The 24,713-nt window shown below is 44.5% G+C and overlaps 1 protein-coding gene and 1 long non-coding RNA gene across 2 annotated transcripts; both read right to left on the bottom strand.

The window, feature by feature from the left end:
• Positions 1–2,951: 2,951 nt before the first annotated feature.
• LOC310796439 (mucin-5B-like) lies at positions 2,952–24,487 on the bottom strand (the record flags this gene model as incomplete). Its single annotated transcript, XM_083658620.1, has 25 exons — positions 2,952–3,165; positions 4,049–4,169; positions 4,833–4,872; positions 4,991–5,119; positions 5,906–6,004; positions 6,462–6,593; positions 6,714–6,754; positions 7,320–7,424; positions 9,284–9,446; positions 9,543–9,574; positions 9,754–9,881; positions 10,384–10,453; positions 10,810–10,967; positions 12,345–12,564; positions 12,797–12,980; positions 14,010–14,257; positions 14,456–14,627; positions 15,151–15,320; positions 15,682–16,473; positions 18,115–18,129; positions 20,308–20,820; positions 23,012–23,168; positions 23,584–23,823; positions 24,006–24,182; positions 24,404–24,487. Coding segments are annotated over 25 exons (4,404 nt in total), but the record flags the coding sequence as incomplete, so codon positions are not given.
• On the bottom strand, positions 18,135–19,680 carry LOC310796021. Its single transcript, XR_014553660.1, has 3 exons — positions 19,569–19,680; positions 18,441–18,484; positions 18,135–18,339 (listed from the first exon to the last, which is right to left on the bottom strand). It is a non-coding gene; the product is annotated as an uncharacterized lncRNA (long non-coding RNA).
• Positions 24,488–24,713: the final 226 nt, after the last annotated feature.

The raw sequence follows: 24,713 nt of genomic DNA, 5'->3' as shown, positions 1-24,713 counted from the left end.
ATGGCAGACACAGATGTCCTGCTACTGACTCTGGGTTGGAGCAAGGACATCCCATGAATGTACCAAAAATGTGGAACACTGACAGAACAAGACAATGTTCCAGGACATCACCAAACTATGCAAATCACGCGGCGATAGTATTGCTGGCGCCTTGATTGGCATGCACACGTTCACTGGCTGCAACACTGTCAGCGTATTTGCAGGACACGGAAAAGTGGGCACCCTGAACAGACAGGACATATCAAGAAGCCTTCCTTGAGCTCGGCCGTGCTTGGGATGTCTCTAATGAGCTCTTCAAGAAGCTGCTGGAAATCATGTGCCACATGTATATGTACCCTCTACACACATTACAGATGTCAACCTCCTCCGATACCAACTTTTCTGCACCAGACGTGGGGAGGTCGAGTCCAGCCAGCTTCCACCATTTGAGGATTGGCTATTAATGCATTCCATTCATGCAAAAGATCAGACTCCAATCTCTAGACGGTCTCTTCAAACCCAGCCATCTGTACCAAGCCCCAAGGACCATGGGTGGACCACAGACGATGAGGGGCAGCTTGAAATCCAGTGGATGTGCGGTTCCCCAGCACCAGACCGTTTTGCAGTTGCTCTCCTGCAAGTGTGTGAGGTCGTGCAAACCACCAGAGTGCACAGGTCTAAATAATGGTCTGAAGTGCACAAACCTGTGCAAACTACAAAAATGTGCCAACCAGCACACTCAGATGTGAATGACGATGATGGTGTTGCCCTCGTGGGTGGCATGGTGTCTCAGGAAGGGTAGATTGTCCTAATATTGTCCTGAAAGACTGGAAACATTTTGAATGTGGCTGTTCATATAATGTAACACAAATAAAACTATTTTTGACTGAGAAACGTGTCAATTTACTCAGTTTTTGACTGAGAAATGTGCCACTTTAGTAGACAAGCATAGTATATCTAGTATAGTATAGTATAGTATGTACAATATCATAGGATAGTTTGCCTATATCTATGTAATATTAACAGTAGTCCAGACACACCCTAGGCAACGGATAATGAAAGAAAGATGATTTCCAGGGAGGGCACTTTCCTAGTTTTGAACGACAGCAGTCCATAATTTAAGAGGGGATAAGCACTAATAAGCTACCAGTCATCAAGGTCTATCATATAAAAACATAATCTAGGGATGTACGGTATATGAATTTAAAAAAATCACAAGTAAAATTTGCCCACCTGGCTGGTACCGATTTGTTAAATTTAGGGCTCTGGCTCATTTCCCTTGAGAAGTCATTCTTCTACCTTAAGGGCCATATTCACCCCTCACGATGGGATAGTATGGGCACATGATACCTTTTCTGAATCCTTATAGTCCTGTGAGTATTCTAGTGTTTGTTGTTTGTATCTCTGATGTTCCTAGATGCCACAGTGCTGAAATAAAACTAGTTTAGACGAAAATTGTGGAAAAACGAATGTCACTGACAGTTTGAGGAGCTCCTGTGACCTCTGTATTTGTCAGAGAGACACAAAACTGAGCTTAAATGAAAGCTAGGAAGCTACCCTTTAAAATTCTATCAAATATATTCTCATCAAACATGAGTAAAGGTCCTAAAAAGAGCCTAGAATAGGATATGCATCAGCACCTAGAATCCAAATTATTGTAGGGGCTGGCTAACTTCATGAGCTGATAACCGTGAGAAAGCTACCATTCTGGAAAGGCTATCATACTAAAATATCATCTATGGATATATACATGTTCAAAAATCATGATTAGAATTTGCTCACTTGAGTGGTACCGATATGTGAAATTTTGGTGTTTGGCCCATGGACTATATACTGTAGACAGACCAAAACCGTGTTTTGCCCCCATACTGGAAACATGTTTAATCCTGTTCCAAAGTCGGGCATTTTAACATGGGGTGAATGCTTACTGCATGCACCCAGCCCCAAGTGGCCATTCGAGGAACGACAGGTTTCAGCAACACTTCCACGTCTTGATAGGAAAACCATAGTTTGCCCACTGATCGCAGCCCATGTCCCATCGCAAATGACAAATTAGTGAGTATCATCAGTGAGTGATGATGATGTCACTGCTGGGTCACTGATGTCACAATGTCTGGCATTATTAGTGAGATCTTCAGTGATGTCATAAATCACAGATAATGTCACTGTTTAGTTACTGTCTGTGACATGGGTGATTTATGACAGACACTGATGACGTCATAGACTCTGTGACATTGATGTCATAAATCCTTCACTGCAATGCAGAGGCTATAAGGGGTGTCCAGTAACATTGGAGGTGCCTGTCTCCACACAAGGAGATGCCTGCTAGCTAGTCATCTGTAATTGTGTTTTTTTGTAGCATATCCTGCTAATCCTCCCTTTATTATTTGTAAATCACTTCCGTGGAGATCGAGGCATCTAGCAACATACCAAAGGAGCCTGAAGAGATCTTTAGAGACAGAAACAAGCTGTTAGAGATCTACAACAATCAAGAAGTAGTTGGAACAGCCAATTGAACGGAGCAGCCTTCCCCGGCCCCCACGGTCAGAGATGGCAGAGAGGAACCGTATCCACTCTGAGCTGGAGTTCACAGAGTGGATCAGCCAGAGGATGCGTATCCCTGAGATGCTCAAAGTTGCCTCTCCCACCTCCGGGGACCCTGATGCCGGACCTCCATGTTGCTGAATATTTGTGCTTTGCTAATATGTACAAGGGCCACATAGAATGTAGAGATACAAGTGTTCATTTTGCAGGAATTCATTTTATTAATCTACTACTACTACTACTACTACTACTATGATAATTATGCTAAACTACAATACATTTATATGACAATTATATTCTGTGACATTGGAAAAAGTGCTCCACAAGTCATTGGGTACAATGATGAAAGCTGACACTGTTGTGTAGCATCTGTAAGGCATCTGGCTCCAATCCACTGGAAACATTCATCAGTCACGTGTGCTCTCGTCTCAACGTCTCCTGCGTCTGCGGCCCACGCCGTCCGTGACCCCGGACCCACCGGGCACACACTGGCTCACGCTGCAGCTGCAGGCCACCACCATGGTGTAGGTGTGTTTGACCTTGGAGCCGTCGTGACACGCCAGCTCCACCTCCCCCGTCTTGGTGCTCGTCTCCCTGCAACACTCACACTCGTGCATCACCTTGCTGGCTGCTGCAGAGTACCTGCTCACAACACACACACACACACACACACACACACACACACACACACACACACACACACGAAGCAAAGACAAGCAAATAGTAAACGTGTTGTAAAAATGTTGTCCCCCACCAGTCATCCATCAATCAATCAATCAATCAATCAATGAATCAATTGTATATTCATTCATATAGCACAAGAGTTATCTCAAAGCGCTTTACAAATAGAGCAGGTAAGAAGACCAGGCTCTTTATTTTAGACCCAACAATGGAAACAATTCTCACGTGCACTGGCGATTATACTGTGAGGTCATGTGACAATTGAAACAGTTAGCCAACAAGAGCAGTGCTTGGTGGCAGCAAGGAAAATACCCCTTTAACGGGGAAGAAAACCTTGAGCTGACCTGGCTCTTGGTGGGCGTTCATCTGCCATGAGTGGTTGGGTTGAGAGAGAGAGAGAGACAGTAATAATGAACTATAATATTAATAGTCGAGGGTTACAACTGTAATAAAAACATGACTAATAATAGTAATAGTAGCAGTGGATCTCTTCCCACTGGAATCAGGATGGAGCTCATGGAGGATGCATGTAGTTCTACCCTTGCATCAGTCCCATTTATCTCTCAATGCTGCCCCGCAGGGCTGTAGTACTCCAGTCCGGTCTCAGTCTCGAGTCCGGTCTCGAGATCGATTTTTGACGGTCTTGGTCTCGTCTCGGACTTGAATCGGTCCTGAATTAGAAGGTGCCCCCGGAACACAAAGTGTGTGTGAGAGCGGGGTGTGTGTGTGTGTGTGTGTGTGTGTGAGAGAGAGAGCGGGGCGTGTTTAAGACACCGAGTTGCAGAAAGGTGCCCTGGCAAAGCAGCGTTCTGACTGAGTAGTGCTATAAAGATGGCCGACTCACATGGAGGAGCTTCCACAGTGTCCGGCGCAGGAGGAGATGTTGACAGGCGACAGGCTCCTACAGTCGTCCACCTCGATGACCGTCTCCTTGGTATGGACCTCGCAGATGCTACGCACCGTACCTGGAACATACACACACACACACAGCGTTAGGCTTCACTAGATGACGTGGTGACAGACAACTTTGTGGGCAAAATGACATCTTTCGAACTTATACAGTTGTATATGTTCACTACGGTGGCCTAGAGAGGTCAACGCACTGTGCAACTAGACAGAACACCATCAATTTTTACAACACAGGCGCTGCAAATACACACAAGACAACCAAGTAGACTTAATGTGTTGTGTGTATGCAATATTTATGTATTGCAGTTGTATTTGCAGCACAGGCCGTTATTGAAAATAAGAATTTGTTCTTAATTAACTTGCCTGTTTAAATAAAGGTTGATGATTGACAGATTGATGGAATTGATTTGCTTGTGTTTTGTCTATTTGCATGCTCTTCCACCGAAAAACAATGCTGATTTATTTTTGCACATATCCAAAAACTGTAAAACGTTTTGCAGACATTCATTTAATTTGACAGTTATCGAGAGTTGATTTGCGTGAAGTTGTGGACCAGTGATGTCATTTGTGCATGAATGACATCACTGACAAAGTCTGCAAAACTTGTTTTCGGATATATGTTAGATCAGGTGCAAAATGAATCAGCATTGTTTGCAGTGCGTTGACCTACAGTAGGCCACTGTAGTATTCAAATCTCTTCACTACACTCTTTAACTTACAGCTCTTGCAGCATCCACTAGAATCAGTAGTCACTGTGCCCTGGAAAAACAAAGGCAGATTTCAGATTGCATGTTAGACATATCAGCATGCAGTCCAGAAGGTCCAGGTTATGAGCTGTGGATTGTTTGTTAGCGTGGGTGAAGGCAGAAGAACTCACAGGTTCACAGTCCAGTGGGTTGAAGGGAGGACAGGTGGTCTTGGTCTCCTTGGTAATGAGCTGTCCATTAATCTTCTCACAGGTGTATTTCACACACTTGTCATCAGGGGGCGACCAAGTCGTGTTCACCTGTACCACCATGCGGTTAGAGGAGGAACACATAATGGCTTTATTAGATAGTGGGAGAGAGGGATGACGGAGGTCCTGGGCCTCGCTCGCTCACACAGTGCGTGACCAGGCCAAGGTATGGCACAAAATCCATCAGCTACCCTGAGTATCTGAGAAACATAAACTCCATTTTAAACATAAGCCACTGATTTCCTGAGTCGATTCAATATCGATATTTCAGTTACAATACCAATTTTGCTTGGATATGAAAGAGATTCTGAAAGAACTAATGATGTAGATTGTACAAGGAGCCCTCTAACCTGATGCATTAGCATGATTAAAAATATGAATGTTTACAGATGTTTATGAGCTCTCGTTGCGCTAAGAACCAAACCACGCGAGTCTAACAGGGTTAAAGCTTCAAGCGGGAAAAGGCATTATATTAAAAGATCGATATTGCGAATTATGAATTGATATCAGTTCCTTCAGATGAATCTATCATTTATATATCGATTTATAGATCGATTTGTATCGATATATATTTTTTAACCTAGCACTACTACACATACCCCAAAACAACAAGAAATAGCTATGCAACAAAGTGCATTGATTACTTTGCTACTAAATGACATCACTCTCTCTCTCTGTCTCTGCTGTCTAGCATCAAAATGACATCAAACACAGAAATAATTGGAAGTCGTGAATATGTATAGTCATTTATATGCATCGTATTGTATGATGATGATGCATTGTATGATGTCTGAAGGCTTTCTCTGAGATCTGCTGTTCCGTCACACAGACACTCACCTGGATGGTGGTGGTCGTGTTGTCTGGCAGGTTGACAACACACATCTTCTGAACACATTTCCCACAGCACTGGCCAGAGACAGGCTGGTACTCAAAACCCTGCAGGACGAGGAGACAAGGCAGATGAGGTGAGAGCTCTGAACACATGTGCCACAGAACTGGCCAGCAGGCAGCAATCTTTCATTCGTGCGCATAGAATTGTGGGTACTCATGGGCATCCTCGAAATGTCTCTCTCCTCTGCGCTTGCTCTTATGACATCAGTGATGATGTCACAATGCCTATGACATCATCACTTCCAGTTGAGTGACACCACTTCTGGGACAAAGAAAATCGCAGCCCACGTCTTGCACCCTTTTATTTATGATGATGATGATGAAGATGATGATGATGGTGATGAAGATGATGATTGCACTTGGGTAAGAGTATGAAACGTAAAATGCAGTCTGTATGTTTGTCGGTACATGAGCGAGCATGCTGTACATCTGAGCAGGCTTTGTTGCAGACAGCACGTGTGCAGGTGTGTGTGTGTGTGTGTGTGTGTGTGTGTGTGTGTACCTCTGAGCAGTCTTTGTTGCAGACCACAGGTGTGCAGGAGATGGTGTGCAGCTTGGTCTTGCTGTCCACAGAGCTGCTGCAGTCACAGACTTCACAGCACTCAGGTCCTGATGGTGGGATCTTAGAGCCGGGCTGGGAATACAAATGCAGCCTGATCAAACTTGCTGCTCAATTCAATATTCTTCATTTAGAATGCTGGTTATTTATTAATTAATTAATTAATTAATCAAGGGATATTGACTGTGTTCTTACCTGGTACTCAGTGTTGTTGTAGACGCACACCGCTTTAGGAACTGGAGAGACAAACAGAAGCCAGGTCAGGGGAATTCATACACTGATCGTGACTGTTGTTCCTGAAGAATGTTTTAAAGACACAACACTAGTGCCCTCTTGTGTCTGGAAACATTAATGCAAGATTCTAGATTCAATAAATCTATTGCCATGTCAACATAGTTGATAGGAATTTGTCTTGGTTCACTCTCAGACAAAGACAAGACAATGCAGCAGCAGCACACAAATACGTAAAGAAAAAACATCAAACCCAGAAAGTTTAGGCAGTACCCAGCAGCATCGTATCCAGTGTAAAGTGCTATAGAGGTAATACATAATAATGATTCAGTGCAAATTCAGATGCCTTATGGCTTGGAGGTAGGTGCTACCTCTGAAGCGAGATGTTTTGAGACTTCATGCTCCTGTATCTCCTGCCTGATGGGAGGAGGTTAAAGAGGTGATGTGCCAGATATATATATATATAGATACAGTATATATATATATATATATATATATATATATATATATATATATATATATATATATATATATATATATACAGTGTACATCGACATTGGAGTCACATACCGCACTGGTAGGAAGCGCAGCAGCTGCCACTGGTCCTGGTGATGTTGAGCTGGAACCCTGGTTGGCAGGTGATTGTGTCAGTGGGACACAGATTGACATCGCACTCTGTTGAGGGCAAAATGACGGGATGAGTATCAAGAATGTCACTGTCGTGTAGCTCATTAGCTTATAGCTATACACTTTTTACACCAGTTAAGTCAAGTCAAGTCAAATTTTATTTATATAGCACCTTTCATACACAAGGCAATTCAAGGTGCTTTACAAAAAAATAATCGAAAAAACAAGCAGCAAAGCAATGCACATATAAAAAACACATAAAAAACACAGCCGACAGTTTTAGTTCAAATATATACTCAAATTAACAAACATGAAACATTATTTCTGTTTTAAATAAGTTACAAGGCACTCTTCAGTATTATTATTACATGTACAGTCCATTTGTTAGAAATGTACAGGAATCTTTTTTTAAATTACAGGCCGAGAGAGGCAGTAGTTTAGTAGCAGTTAAAAGCAAGAGTAAACATAAAGGTCTTTAGCTTGGATTTAAAAATAGGCAGAGTAGGGGCAGATCTAATGTGTTCAGAGAGTTTGTTCCAGTTATGAGAGGCATAGTGGGAGAACGCGGCTTCACCATGTTTTGATTTGGTCCTCGGGACAATTAGTAGACCAGTGCCTGAAGAGTTGTGTGCACATGGATTTTTAAGCCTGTTAAATAAATAGCCCTGAGCCTCACGTTAATAATGTGTATAAAGAGGCACATTTTCCATCTGTAGCTGTAGTTTTCTAGTCATTCACCTCTACTGTACATCACCAAGTGTATATAGTGACATACTACATACTACAGAGTAAACATGCAGTGAAGTTACAGCAAATGTAATGTGTCTTCAGGGTCCTAGGGTCCTAAAGTCCCCCCCCCCCTCCGGCTTTTTCTCCCATTTTCTCCCAAATTGTACTTGGGCAAATCACCCCTGCTCTCTCAGTCTTTGCTCCACCCCCTCTGCCTGCCGATATGGGGAGAGGTGTAGGCTAGCACATGCTTCCTCCGATACATGTGCAGTCGCCAGCCACTTCCTTTCACCCTGACAGCGAGGAGTTTCACCGGCAGGACGTAACGTGTGGGAGGGTCACATTAATCCCCCCAGCTCCCCTCCCCTCCGAGCCAGCGCTAGTGCAGCGACCAGACCAGGGCCGTTTCTCAATAAGCGTTCTTGTGTGTTCTTGCGTTCTTGTGTCCCTGTGAAACGTCATCAGTCGCAGCCCAAGTACTGTTCCAATACAAAGTTCACATTTTGCCAAGAACGCTTAAAATTCCCGGATGTGTTCTTGACATGCCCACTTTACCGAGGATGCTCTGGTTGGTGACTTGTGTCAACTTGGCAAGGCAGATATCCCAGAATTCATTTCGGCATAAGCGGAGGCAGAACGCAGCAGAGAAGACGCCATAAGCTCCGGGAAGTTTTTTACAATTTAAAGTTTTATTTCATCACTAAATTAATTTCTGATTACTTTTGATGCCTACAAGCAGGGTAGTAGGTTTCAATAAGTGCCACTTTACGAACATTTATCGTGAAAAATGGCAAAAAAGCTCCAGAGCACAATTGGCTGAATCTAAATCAGCCGAGCTTTTTATTTGTGTAGTACTGCAGGCGGCCTCTGCGCTGGTATTGCGCGATACCCTCAAGAACGCATCGTCTCAAACTGCCAACAGCGTTATGTGTGCTTGTGACCTAGCAAGTTCATTCTTCCAAGAACGTTCTCCCCAAGAACACAAGAACAAGAATGCATTCTTGGTATTGAGAAACGGCCCAGGACTCATACCCCATCGGCTTCCCTTCCCACCCGCAGACACGGCCAATTGTGCCTGTAGGTGCGTCTGGCCAAGCCGGAAGTACCGCCGCCGGGAATTGAACCCGGGTCTCCGCGGTGCTTTTACCTCTACACTACCCAGACGCTGTGTTACTCACCACAGACAGGGCAGCAGTCCTCTGTCTTGTTGACCAGGTGCTGGCCAGGCTTGGTGCAGTTGAGGCTGGGTGTGAGTGGGCATGTGATAGGCTGGCACTGGATGCTCATGGAGTCCTGGTCACACATGCACTGATTGCAGCCACTGACCCACGTGTCACCAGGCTGGTGGAAGGAAGAGCAGAAGGAAACTGCTCAGAAACAAACATCACAAAGATCACAATCTGTTGTATGAACTCATGTTTTAAGTAGAGTTCTCACCTGCTTAGGTTTACCATCAGGTCCAACGCAGTCTGAAATGCAAACAGAAGAAAGTATTTATAGATTAGACAGCATAGCAGTTTAGACAGAGCAAATGCTCGTGAACTTCGTTACAGTAGCCTACTTAAGTTTTTCAGGTACAGTACTTCATCCACCACTGACTATGTTCCCTTGAGCCAATGCAGAGCAGCGTGTGTGAGGCAGGCCTTACCGCAGGAGACCACACACATGTCATAGACGGTGTTGAACAGAGTGGTGTCAGGGGGGCAGAAGCAGCCCTCCTGGGTGTTGGAGCTGTTAGTAGATGGCTGCTTCCCTGCCTCGAACTTCTTGTTGTACCTGATGTGGAAATTGCAAATGAGATTAGTAAAAGTAGATTTTTTTTTTTTAAGATTTTGGGGGCCTTATCACATAAAACTAGACGGCAGTTGAATGCTTAAGTTTATGCAACAGTTGACTTTGTGTTCAGCAAGATAATCTTCTCAATTGAGGACCACCTCATTTGTGAAGATTATCTTGCTGAAAACAAAGTTCTCTGTTTCATAAACTTTTGTTAACCACAGACCTCATTTCAAGCATTTAACCAAAATCCCCATACACAAATCCCATTGACTTACAGGTAGCAACTGTAAGTGCTAACATTAAGGTCTTTCAGACTCATTCCTGTGGTACGATTATGCACCGTTTGGTGATAGACCACGCCCACCACCACACCCCCTGTTGGCCAGTCAACATATGCAAATGTAACAGCTTTTGGAGATATCTTGCTTATAGATGGATGGATGTATGAACATGCAGACAGACGCAGGGGAAAAACATGACATCAGTGGATCAGGCCTACCTGTCATTGCATGTAGGCTGTACAGCTGGACCACAGGCCTTATACACCTTGTTGCTTGGACACTTGTGCTCTGTAGGATGGAAATTATGTTTAAAAAAACATTCTGCCCGGATATTATATATTCATGCATTATTATTATTAGGCTATACACAATTTTCAGAACTCCAGGAAACAACTGGGCGTTGTATCAATGGTATCGACTTAAAGGAGAATTTCGGTATTTTTTAAAGCCTGAGCCTGTGACCATTGCAAAAATAATCTTGTTTTGTGGACGTACTGTACGTGCAGGCTGCCGAGGCAAGTGGCCGCGAGCTTGGTCAATGCTGCACCAATTTCAAACAAATTCTGCTAGTTGTACATGAAAAAATATGAAAAGAGGGGATTGAAAAGATCGATTAATATGATTAAAAAGAGTGGAAGTCTCACCACACCACCACACGTTGGTGGCGTTCCTCCAGTCGATACAGACTCCTGCACTGGAGCACTCCGTGGCGTAGGCCTCCAAGCTGCAGCAGGTGCAGCTGTCTTTGCAGGCCGTCACAAATGCTGCCGGCGGCACAAATGCGTGGCACTGCTCGAAAACACTAGAGGGCGCAAACAAACCAGGACAGAATGTATTAGCATGGTCAGGGACAGTATCCAAATTTCATTTTCCAAACGATTTTAACTGCTTTTGAATGGTCTCTGTGAATGGTTATTATGATTGGTCTTGGGTTGGCATTATCTCTGAGCCATAAAGGATAAGGTCACCCAAAAATGCTAATTCAGTCATGATCTACACACCCCCATGGAAGGAGGAGGGTGACGTTTTTTGGTCCACAAAATATTTTTGGAGTTTCAGAGCAAAGCACTGTTGCAGAATTCTCCTAAACTGAAGTGGATGGTGACCAACTTTCAAACATAAAAAAAAAAAAACTCCATGGTACTCATCTGGTGTAATCCAAGTTACCAGAAGCCCTGAGATGCCAAGTTGACTTGAAAGTACATAATTTACACCCTGCAATCTTCATTGTAGCCATGTGCTCTAAGAAGGTACAGTAAGATGCGGATATTGTAGTCTGCTACAATATTCCAGCTAAAAACGGTGTAAATGATGTATTTTCAAGTGAACTTGGAATCGCAGGGCTTCTGAAGACTTCACCATCCACTTCAATTGTTTAGGGCACATTCCCAAAGTGGGGTATGCGTACACCCAGGGGTACTCGCACATCAGGGGTAGGCCAAGAAAAACAAAATCTGTAGTGCCCTCTGGAAATACAGCCACCAAGAGGTTGAATGTTTGAGGGCGTACAGGACTTTAAAATCTTTTGGGACCACTTGTCCCAAGGGGCACGGTGGCTCAGTGGTAGAGCTGTCGCCTCGCAGTCAGAAGGTCCTGAGTTCGATTCTCGCCTGGGACACTGTGGGCGCTGTGGTTGTGTTCCCCCCCATATCTTCAGTGCCTACTGCCCAGGTGGGGTATCTCGTCGTAAGGGCCTTTCTGTCTGTGTGGAGTTTGCATGTTCTCCCCGTGCTCCCCCAGGGGGGTTCCTCCGTATATAACCCCCCCCACTAAAAAACATGCAGAAGATCAGATCGTCATCGTCATCCGACCAGTGACGACAACATCCGAAGTCGGTCCCCGGGCGCTGTACGAGAAAGCGACCACTGCTCCTGGCCTGCCCCAGGAGGAAAGGACAAAGCCAGGATGGGTTAAATGCAGAGGACAAATTTCACCGGCCACCGTCAACATGTGTGTGTTGTGGCCCTCCGTGCATGTGTTGTAGTGTGTTGTGTGACAATAAAGACGGGCTGCCGTCTGAAAATCGTTTTTTTTTTTTTTTTATCGTTTTTTTGTTTAGGAGAATTCTGGAACAGCGTATTGCTCTGAAACTCATTTTTGGGTGAACTTCTCCATGAAGCAATAGAATGTGGTGAGTAGGTCTGGCGAAAGCCCTCTATATTGTGCTGGTTCTCCTCACCTGCTAGTTAGGATATCACAGAGTTTGCAGGGCGCTGGTGTCGATATGGGGGGTGCCGAGGAGGCACTGGCAGTGGTGGAGGAAGGTGGTTTGGTGGGTGGGACTGTGGGGGTGACACAGGGAGTGCCTGGGACCTGCCACTCGCCTGCAGAGATTGGGCACTCCTCGATCTGGCCGTTGGGAGAACGGCAGTCGTTGGCCTGGGAGTTGTCACAGGTTCCTGGGAAGGGAGATTGAGAGGAGAGATGAGCAACTTGAAGCTAGGGCAGCCATTTCAGCATCCACCATAGACTGGCTCTCTTTACTATTTGATGTCCAGGAAATTTGAGTCCATTCATGGCTATGTGTCTTCACAGTCCTCAATCACGTTTAGTGTGCCGCAAGGGTCCATTCTTGGGCAAATTCTGTTCTTCTTGTATATGCTTTGTTTGGGTAACTTAATTATAACTCACCACACAGTCCTTCAGTATTGCTGTTGAAGAGAGAATAGGGCAAGTCGATGCTGAAGGAGGAACCCCTGTAGACCACTTGCACCTTGATCTCCAGTATCTCCAAGGTGATCACCATATCTGTGCTAGTGAGGCGCAGGCCAGAATTGCTGTAGGCAGGATAGATACGCTTCTGGTTCACATACACCTGAAGGGTAAGGAGAGAAACAGCACATTAGGACTACCAAAACCAGCAGCATGTCTAACTAGATTTGATACCATATATTGAGACTAAGGATGTACCCCAATGCCATGGGCCATGTTTGACATGTCCATCAGTTGTTAAAGGAACACTCCCCTGATTTTCAACCAGCTTTGTATCATTGCAAAATCAGTAGTATATCTGAAAACTGTAAACAGTTTGGCAGGCATTCATTTAGTTCGACAGTTATTGAGAGTTGATCTGAGTGCAGTTGTGGACCAGTGATGTCATTCATGCACAAATTCCATCACTGGTTCATAACTTAACTCAAATCAACTCTCAATAACTGTCAAACAAAATGAATGTCTACAAAACTGTTTACAGGTTTCAGATAAACTACTGACTTTGGAATGATACAAAGCTGGTTAAAAATTGGCGGAGTGTTCCTTTAAGTTTCTTCAAATGAATTCATATCATTACATTACATTATGTCATTGTGGATGGCCACAAGATAAAAGGCCCATTCTGTTCTGCAATATAGGACTTTGATTTCACTCGTTTCATTTACTACACATTATTGAAAACTGAAAAGTGATCATTATTCTGTAGTGGCCCCCACCGAGTCAGATACGGGAGCATAGCGAGACAAAAGCCTTTAGACAGTTCATAAAACCTAGTTTAGTTAAAGAGAGAGAGGGAGAGAGAGAGAGAGAGAGAGAGAGAGAGAGAGAGAGAGAGAGTACAGCATGAGGATGTGGAAATAATAAATATTCGGTAAGAAAATACAACATTTGCCGGATTGCCTGTGGCTTCCGTATAAACCATGCCCACAGATACAGAGACAGATCATTTTGTTGGTTGAGCAGATACAGATAATGAGCGTCTCTGTACACCTCTAATTGAAACACAATAAAATCAGACTATAGACCTATACTGACACACTAATCTTTCACCGATCAATGATCAAATCAATAATAAAGTGAGATATTGACACTAAAACAAAGTATGTGTTGACAAGGTTTAATGGCTGCTCACCACATTGACTGATGTCCCGAGGGTCTTCATCTGAGTCAAGACAACCTTGTAAGACAGGTAGTCGATAATGAGAGCCTGGGGACAGAATGTGCTGTCTGAGGGGTCACAGTAATTGTTGTTCACTATAATAGTGAGGTTGTTTTTAGGAATGATCTCTTTGACCAGATAGTAAGAGCAGTTCTCCTTGAAACTGTACGATTTTCCATCAAATGTCATGTAGCGTGATCCACCCGGGCTGCTACACACACCTGTAGGATGAGAAGATTCATGTAGTATAAATAGTACAATAGTCGAAAGGTGCACACCGTACCATAGATTATAGTATAGCTAACTTTGTAAAATATGTTGCAGACTGTAGGTAATTTGATTGAGGCAATGCAAAATATCCAAGACAAAAGTGGAAAAAGTACAGTAACTGCCTTCTGAGGTTACATTTAACAACTCACATTCGCATTCATAGTGGAAGCAGCATCCAGACGAATCAAAGACCTTGAAAAGCTTCCGTCCATTAGCACAGAGTGGTTGCTGAACTGTGGGACAGGGAGCAGGCGTCTCAATGACCTGGCCTTTGGTGCACGTGGCTGTGGTGCAGTCGTTAACCTGCCAGGACTCTCCATCCTGGGTGAGGATGAACAAGCAGTTACTCAACCATGCAACAAAGAAAGAAGAAGAAAATATGCGGGGGTACCGCGCGGTACTGTAAAACCATAAAACTTCAATTAATAGCTCAGGCGTTTATTTACCAAAACATGTAGCCAGACCCCGCATCTATATGGGACCTGCGGCAATTTGGGACTTGCCTTTGAATTGAAGTTTTACGGTATACAATGTAGTTCAAATGGCTTCGCAGGTTGCCAACAAGCATTTAAATGAATAGACGTGTTAAATATTTGACAAAATTAATCTTTAATAGATGGTTGCAGGCAATGCAAGAGTATATTTGAACCGTAGTACGTGCAAACGTATATACAAACTTTGAGTGATTTGGGTCTGCATAGCATAACAGTAGCTACACAAAGCTCTTCTCCTATACAGACAAAATACTCTAGGTAGTTGAAATACATTACATAGATAAAAGGAAAATAAAGTATTGACAGCCTTCTTGGAAGCTAACCACATTTTATCTAGGCCTATATTGTACCTTTCTGGGTGAATCCACGTGGGTGCAGTCTACAGTAGTTGTAGGTGAGGGTGTTGGGGATGAGGGTGTTGTGGAACATGGCTTGGATTGTGTCTCCACTTGGCAAGACACTCCACAATACGCACTGTAACACCACCCTAAACCATCAGTGACATTATACACCAAGTCCCCTGTGGAAATGAAAGACATGTGGAATATATGAACAAAAAAGAGACACTAAAGAGAGATATCAAAATGTCTCTGATATTCAAGACATTCTGCATGCTGTAATAAAAAAAAAAGCTGAACCAAGGCACTCTTCAAAGATATTCTGCATGCTATTGAAAGAAGACTGGTTCTTAAACTATGAACAAAAACAATGAATGACAATATAGCAAAACACACACACACACACACACACACACACACACACACACACACACACACACACACACACACACACACACACACACACACACACACACACACACACACACACACACACACACACACATATTTGTGAATTGGACAAGAAAGTGGTATATCACTCACCAGGATGATATGATGTTCCATTGACGTTACAGGTACATACGCTGGATGTTGTAATTAGTACTCCAGTTGTTGTGGGCAGCTGTGAAGTACCTGGTCCAATAGAGGTTGAAGGCTTGAATGTGGTTCCCTTTGTGGTTTCAACTGGTTTGGCAGTGGTTCCCTTTGTGGTTTCAACTGGTTTGGCAGTGGTTCCCTTTGTGGTTTCAACTGGTTTGGCAGTGGTTCCCTTTGTGGTTTCAACTGGTTTGGCAGTGGTTCCCTTTGTGGTTTCAACTGGTTTGGCAGTGGTTCCCTTTGTGGTTTCAACTGGTTTTGCAGTGGTTCCCTTTGTGGTTTCAACTGGTTTTGCAGTGGTTCCCTTTGTGGATTCAACTGGTTTTGCAGTGGTTCCCTTTGTGGTTTCAACTGGTTTGGCAGTGGTTCCCTTTGTGGTTTCAACTGGTTTGGCAGTGGTTCCCTTTGTGGTTTCAACTGGTTTGGCAGTGGTTCCCTTTGTGGTTTTTGATGGTCCACTAGTTGTGGTAACAACAACAGACGGTTTGGAAGTCACAACTGTTGTTTTGGGGCCTTCTGTTAAAACCTCAGGTACTGAAGTGGTAGTTTCAACAATAGGTGTAGTGGCAGCTGTAGTTGGGCCAGTAGTTTTAAACTTTGGTGGCTTTGTTGATACGGTTTCAACTGTTGTTGCCTCTTCTGTGGTTGTTTCAACTGGTTTGCCTGTAGTTCCCTTCGTGGTTTTTGATGGTCCACTAGTTGTGGTAACAACAGTTGGTGAGGTCGTAGTTTCAACAGCTGTGATAAAATCAAATGTGTCATTTTGTGATCAAACCCTTAATTAGTAATAACCAACATATTCATATTATCACAAAAATAGACACTTAGTTTGGGCCCTATCTTGGTACAGGCGCTATCCGTTTTTTAGCTATCCGCTACACCTGTTTGTGTGCCTTAATGCCTGCCTTATGCTATCGTCCCTGCAGGGATGATAGCAGTCCGCCTCTCGCAAGTGTCTAGGTGTTATGCTGAGTTTTGCACCCCTGCCACCAAACGCATCCCCACCTCACGGGAGCATATTGTAATGATTTATAGAGAAACGTAACTGTTTAAAAATGATATAATTGTCTGGGTAGATGTGACCTCCCTGTTTTTGAAGTTGAAAGAGCCCCTGAATATGGTGGGGATGCAATTCTCGGCAGGGGGGCGGAATTGGGCACGCCATCTCCCGCAGGCGCAAATTGGAGAGGTGCCAAGTCAGGCGTGCCAAGCCCTGCAAAATGCCAGCGCAAATGGGATTTGGGCGGTCTCAAGCACCAGAATTATTCACAGGTGTGGCCAGGCAATTCCTTGGGCGTTACATCAATCGAACCAAATCAGATTCCCGTAATCGCTGTAATACAGTTTGCTTGAGGCATGCAATATGCTGTAATTCTCTCCCTGCGTAATTTGGATAGGCCTATCTCACAATAACACCATCACATCATATACCTGTTAAAAACATCTGTGATTTGATGCAATTTGGATTATTTTGTTGACCGGGAAATGGAAACGTGTTTGCAGGGGGGAAACGGCGGAGACAAGAGAAAAGATGGGAGGATTTAGAGTGGACTAAATCTAAACTCGGTGAAACAGTGAGAGCTGCGTGTCGAGGACAGAGAGAGATGGAGAGAGCTTGTCAACAGATCATCTGTGGTGCCAACGACCCTCCGGGTTATGGGATAGGTGAAGGTGAATAGCCTAAGAGGCTACAATGTCCAACAAGTTTTCTCAATTAATTTGCCATTAACCCCTCTTTGCAATGTGATCAAAGTTTCTCAGTGAATTATAGTTGATTGCCTCACTGAATTATCTGTTAATACCCAATTTTAGGAGCAGAATTAGATGTCCTGGCGTGTCACGTCCATGCGTAATGACGTATCCAAAAGGAATTCCTCTGCACTGCACTGCACAGCGCGGAGATTATGATGCGCTCAAGCGCAGCGGGGTGCTTTTCAAAGATCTTAGTGCAAAGTAATTGCGCGCATGCTGACGATAGGAGAATGCCATCTGTGTCCCCACATTTTGTGGGGACACGCCTTGTTTGGCATGTGGCACGCCTACTCCATGCATGTCCAGTACAATTATACCAGGCATAGATGTAATAGCGTTGCAGGGAGAATACAAATGCGCTTATGCACGCCCCCAATTTGCATTGCGCATGGCGTTAAACAGGTGCAAAACAAGCACAAACGCAAAATTACTGCTTTTGCGATATAGGGTCCATATAGGGTCCATTGTCTACCTCAAATTGAAAAGTTCAAAAATGTTTCCAACTTCCAGGGCACAAAAATTCAACAGTCTCAAAATGTTCTGTGTCATATTTACATCTTTCCTTCCCTACCGGAGTACCTGTATCTCTAACCATAGTGTTCTCCAAAAAAATGGCCTTTTTATTACCAGGTGTGGAGAACGTGAAGATCTCTGTAACTGTGCTGGGCGCAACTGTGGTGAATGGGGTTGTAGTAGGTCCAGGGGTTGTGGTGCGTTCGCATGGGTACGTGTCCCTGGTTATGGTCCCATTGGCTCCACACACAGCTGTGATGCAAGTTCCAACCCCATCCGTGGTGTTGTAGATAGTCGACCCATATGGATAGGTTTTCCCATTAACGAAGCATGTGCACTCTGCATATTCAAAGTATAATTGTTTCTGTCAGTAGCAGATATACTGGTATATGTAAGTAGATTGTATATGTTAATGGGTTTGAAATCAATGTTCTTCTTACTGTTCACATTGTATTGGCATCTCATTCCAGACATTGTACAGGAGCTTTGAAATAGAAGGAAAATGGTCTTTGTAATATTGTTTTTGTGGTATCAAATTCAGATTTTGAGCATGGAGAACAGCACATGAGTGTTGCAATTATTTCAGAAAAAAAGAGGATCATTGATAGACAGGCAACATGCAAAAAGCTGCATCATCATAATAGCTTACATGTCTGGCACAATCAGTAAGCATACTGACAACCACACTGATTTCTATGCAGGACTTGCCTACACAAATAAGGGAATAAAAACTAAAACGTCAAACAGCTCAAACTAAACTAATCAGGGTGGTATTGGATCATACTGTAGTCCCTTGACACATGGTGGTCCTCCTGAACTTAAAGGCCGGCTTTACCGTGAATATATATGAATATAAAAATTGGGCCAGGTGACGCGTCGAAACGCGTCACCTGGCCCATTTTTTTTTTTTTTTTTTCATTTATTTTTTTCTCTGGCTGTGAACAAGCAATTTCAAAAATTTCAACGGATTCGAAATTTAAGATTTTTTAAGAATTAATATATATTCATATATATTCACGGTAAAGCCGGCCTTTAAGAAGTTAAATTGGGTGACAGTAGAAAATAACAGAAGAGTATTGTATTTGAAATTGAGGTTCACTTCAAAAATCCTGCAAGGTAATGGGCCACAATTATTTTAAAGACCCTGGCAAACAAAATGCACCAAAACCTTCCAACTGTGTAATTGAGGGTCTTAGGTGACTAATTGTAAGACTAAAAAGTAGGAGATATTTGTTTCAACCCAAATCCTAAATATTGCTATTTCCCCGTTTTCGCTGTTTACTGAGGCTGGGGTTGAAGTGGGCGGTGCTTAGGGCTCAGAAATGACCATATCCCATCATAAAGGGATATCCAATCATAGAGGAGACTGAGATGTTACTCGCGCATGCGCTGTCATTTGGCATTTGCCACTCGCCCCAGAAGGCCGTTGCAGAGTGCTGAGATTCAGCTGCTTTTGACACAGCGGGTCGGGAGAGACCTCCATCTCCAGGGAGACACACATCAGGCTTATCGAGGTGCTTACGCAGAAGAGCAAGGATAGTCAGATGAGTTGTTTGTGTGAGACCTACCAGTCGTTACAGTTTTCTGATGGAACCTTCTCTCCGACACTATAATGGTTGCCTTGATTGTCATAGCAACCACACTGGTCCCTGGCAACACATTTCATGGTGTCTTCATCAAAGTAAGGTTTGGTAGGAGGGCACTGGGGATAGCAGCCTGTAACACCATCAGAACATTATCAACAACCTCAGTAACTGTAACAGTAGGGACTACAATACCCACAATGCAATACAGGAACACAGAGAAAGAAAGTAAACACTGACCATGTGCTTATATTACCGAGATTATGAATGATACAAAGTCGGTTGATTATTGGTAAAGCCATCCTTTAAGACTCTACCTTCCAGTGCTGTGATGAGGTTAGAACAGTTTCCTGATGGGCTCCTGCATGTTCAAGTTCAAGTTCAAGTATATTTATTGTCATTGTTAAATTGCTCCAACAACGAGATATAGACAAGCATCTCCCTGAGACGTACAGTGCAACACCAGGTAAAGTGCATCGGCCCAAATAATAAATACATACAATAAATAAATACATTATTCTATAAAGGCATCAGAGTTAGTGACTGTTCAGAAGTGCATGTAAACAGTGAGTCCAGAATGTTGTACAGAGTTCGTGAGCAAGGGGGGGGGGGGGGGGGGGTTGTGTTATGTTTCGAGGGGTAGTGTTCAGCAGGCTGACAGCTTGTGGGAAAAAGCTGTTAAGCATCCTGGAAGTTTTAGAGCGGATGGACCTGTATCTCCTACCTGAGGGCAGGAGGACGAACAGATGATGAGCCGGGTGAGATGAGTCCTTGATGATACTGAGGGCACGGCGCAGGCAGCGGGAGGAGTAGAGGGAGTGGATGTCCGGGAGGGAAGTCCCAATGATTTTGCCCGCCGTTTTGATGACACGCTGCAGAGCGTGCTGGTCTGCTTTGGTGCAGCTGGAGAACCACACTGACAGACAGTATGTCAGCACGCTCTCGACGGCACATCGATAGAAGTTCACTAGGAGCCTCTGTGGGAGGTTTTCACGCTTAAGTTTCCTTAAGTAGAAGAGGCGTTGCTGTGCTTTGCCAATCATGGCGGTTGTGTTGGCGCTCCAAGACAGCTCGTGACGATCTCCACTGCCTCCCCGTTGATAAACAGGGGGGAGTGGTTGTGGTGGCTTGACTTGCGAAAGTCTATAGTGTATGTATGTCTTCATACACCGAGCTCCACAAGGCTTGTAGTGCCACTCACAGCCATCGGGGGTGTTGTAGTAGTCACAGAACATAGCTGCGAGAGACAAAATAAGTAGCCAACATGTTACCCCTTGCTATGATTAGGGTACAGACAGACACAATGGTATTCTACTGAATCTAGCAGTAACAGTGTCACGGTCGGTTTGGTTAGTAGCCATGTTTGTCACATGTTTGAGCGGATGATTGGCTATGTACCTGACTTGAGGGCGTGCCCGACCGCATGGTCGGGGGTTATTTCCAGTAGGAAGTAGGAAGTGAGAGAGTTGGGTGGCGCTGCATATCTTGCGGGGTCCACCCGCTATGCCGACCACCCGCTATGCCGACCACCCGCAATGCCGACCTTAGGTTTAGGCGTGGGGGTGGGAGAGGTTAGGTTTTGGGTTAGGGTCTGGGGGAGGTTAGGTTTAGGCATGGCATGGGGGGAGGTTAGGTTTGGCGTGGGGGCTGGGAGAGGTTAGGTTTTGGGTTAGGGTCTGGGGGAGGTTAGGTTTAGGCATGGGGGGAGGTTAGGTTTGGCGTGGGGGCTGGGAGAGGTTAGCTCCACCGACACGCTGCACGCCGCCTCGCTCAGCTGGTTCTGCTTGTGGGCTATCGGCATTGCGACCTGTCGGCACTGCGACCTGTCGGCACTGCGGCCTGTCGGCACATAGACGCGGCACCATATCTTGCTTGCATGCCACGAGGATGCAAAGGAAACCAGAACCCCTAACCAAAGACTATGACCAACTCAACTAGATAATCCGTATTGTTTATTTCCTTTTGTGAGTCCATTAGGTTATCATTAATTATAAAACGGCTCTCTCAAATCAAGCAATCTGATTGGTTCACAGCCATCGTATAAATCCCGTAACCCACTCCAATAACCCATGGCCACGCAACTCATAACCCATGGCCACGCAACTCTCTTACTAAAAGGCTTTGGTTACAATGACAATGTAAAAAAAAACAAATGGCGGAGACAGCTGTCAGATCCTTGTGAATCGATCTTCGCTTATAACTTTACTAATACTTTGCAGAAAATTATGTTTTGTACAAGAATAGATGCAGGCTAATGTCTTCTTTGCAAAAAAAAGGCTGTTAACCCCGCATTTAACCCCGTAACGTTAGTTGGTGTCGGGCTTTGCAGAAAGCACTCAGCTTCTCAGCAAGCCCTGAGAATGCAGCGCTGCGGCTCGAGCTGCCTGTCGGGCTTTCCAGAAAGCTCTCAGCTTCTCAGCAAGCGCCAGGATTGGCCAATGTCAACTTCAGTCTCCAGAACGATCCAATCAAATCACCCGCACGTCTATCTTCTTGCTAGAGGTCCCGCCTTACAGTAGTGTTTCAACTGACTCTATCAGAATACGATGCCAGTCGGACTTATAGTATTATTATTATTATATTATTATACTTGGAAACCGTTTTATAAAAGCAATATAGCACTCGAGCTGCGTGGTGTTGTGGAATATATCCCGCTGATGTTATCCCACTCGGCCTGCGGCCTGCGGCCTCGTGGGATAACAGCTTATCAGCGGGATATATTCTCCACAACACACTTGCTCTCATGCTATATTGCTTAAGTAACCACCCTCCTCACGTTGTGAAGTTAAAATCAAACAACACCACCAGTACCGACCGTACTGTCGCGGCCCTGAAAGCTGTACCAAGGGGGCGGACAACCACCACCCGGGGGAACTATGAGCGCTGAACAGAGGTATGTGCTTCAACCTCACCGAGAAGTTATGGTTGCATTATGCTAACGTTCACTCAGACAAGCACTATTGCTAAGTGTCCGGCTAACCGGCTAGCTGGCTAGTCGAACCCTTGACCAGTGGTTCTCAAACTTTTTCCAAGGACCACTAAACTGACACAAATAACACCATGGACCTCCAAGATTATGTCCCAGGGTCCCCCATCTGATGAGATATTTTGCTTTTAGATGTTTTATTACAGAAAGTGTATGAAGCCCATGACCAACATAGTCTGTCATTGTGTTACTTATGGATGGCATTATAGTGAAAATAAATTATTCCACTTTTTGCTACCGCCTCAAGGACCCCTGGGGGTCCCCGGACCCCACTTTGAGAACCATCGCCCTACACTACAAACAATGTTAAACTAATGTTAAACTTAATAACTAACCACTAGCAGGGACACCCAACAGTGGAGCTACATATTATTAGCGGTGGTTTTCAACCGTGTTCTAGCCATCTTCTGGCTTAAAGCTCTCCTTTTGCATTAAAACTCACGGCAGATCCTTGGAGTTCTCCAGCTGACACAGGCTCCAGCTTCATTGCAGGCTTTGGCGTAGGCAGCCACAGCAGTGCAGAAACACTCACAGTCTCCACCGGTGTCACACGCACACGAGTCTCTCACACAGGAATCATAGTATGGACCAGGGTCCACCTTAAACACACAACGATGAATTGTTTATTTCATTGATAAAAGACGAGAGCAAAAAAAATAAGATGCCGGGCGTCCGGGTAGTGTAGCGGTAGATTCCCTGCCTAGTGCCTACCAAAACGAGGGTTTCAGGTTCGCAACCTGGACCTTATGCTTTAAATATTATTTTTAAGTCACCCTGATGAGTCTGATTTGATTACCTTGCCTGAACGATCATTTGTTTTGAACTGCAACTTGAAAACGAATAAAGCGGGGCATCTGAAATGCTTGTATTTACATCTTGTAAATATCTTATTTTCTATCTATTTTCTATCTTATTTTATTGTGTGTGTGTGTGTGTGTGTGTGTGTGTGTGTGTGTGTGTGTGTGTGTGTGTGTGTGTGTGTGTGTGTGTGTGTGTGGTTATTGCCATAGTTACCTGTGAATGACAGGTCTGGAAGGTGATGCTGTTGATGATGTTGCACTGCTTCTGGGACCAGGCTGACCGGTAGGGGTTGGAGATACACGGGTTACTGACCAACTGGGCATTGGGGCAGCTAGCTGAAGCCTTCCAGCTGTTACCAAAGCCGAGAACATCGACCACCGTCTCAAGGGAGCGCGTGGTGAAGTCATTCTTACTATTGCCATCATAGTTTCCACACAGACCACAGACTTGACCCTAAGGAAGAATAAACCAGATATAGAATTCACTGCTACTGTATATCAATTGGTCTATTGGCACTAGACCACTGATCACAGAGAAGAGAAGGACATACTGTATATCTTCTCATCTTACTATCAGGAATATGCCAAAATGTTGGCATGTTGTTCAGACTAGAATTACCTGGTCCAGTTGTTTACCTGGTACTTTGCACTGAGTTTGATGAACAGGCTGGTTTTCTTGTCCCACATGAGCACAAGTCCCGGCCTGATCGTCACCACCAGGGAGTTGCCCATCTTTCGGACCTGAGGGGGGAGGACCTTGCTGCTGCCCTTTACCACCTGGAAGCCGTCGTCTTTGAGCTGGAACTCATTACCCTGGAAGAATCCATTGAACATTAACATATTTTAAGTGTGTTTCTGAACCAATCATGTCAACTGGATCAGATTCTCACAAGAAAAGGATGACAACAAATTAGTTGTTTAGTGTGATTTTAAACTGTTTTTCAATTCTCCTACAATTTTATATTGCTACATTGACCTAATGTATAAACAGCCAGGTGTCTACAGTGTAAGTGTGTTGTGTTTACTGCACTGACCCCCAGGAAGATCTTGATGGCCTGTGAGCAGGTGGTTCCTGTGGTTCCACAGGGAATGTTCTCACTGACCACTCTGAAGGACGCACACACGTGCGCGCACACACACACACACACACACACACACACACACACACACACACACACACACACACACACACACACACACACACACACACACACACACACACACACACAGTACATATTTGACACCATTCCTACCCATCTGTCTGTCCATCCTTCTTTCTGTACATTATGGAGATGGGTTGCCCTAGCAACTTCTCAGCTCGCATGATGGCTAAGCTGGAAAAGC

This window comes from Poromitra crassiceps (assembly GCF_964638095.1).
Source record: "Poromitra crassiceps genome assembly, chromosome: 22".
Classification (NCBI taxonomy): Eukaryota; Metazoa; Chordata; class Actinopteri; order Beryciformes; family Melamphaidae; genus Poromitra; species Poromitra crassiceps.
Note: the sequence above shows the minus strand (reverse complement) of the source record. Positions and strands in the feature narration are given on the sequence as shown.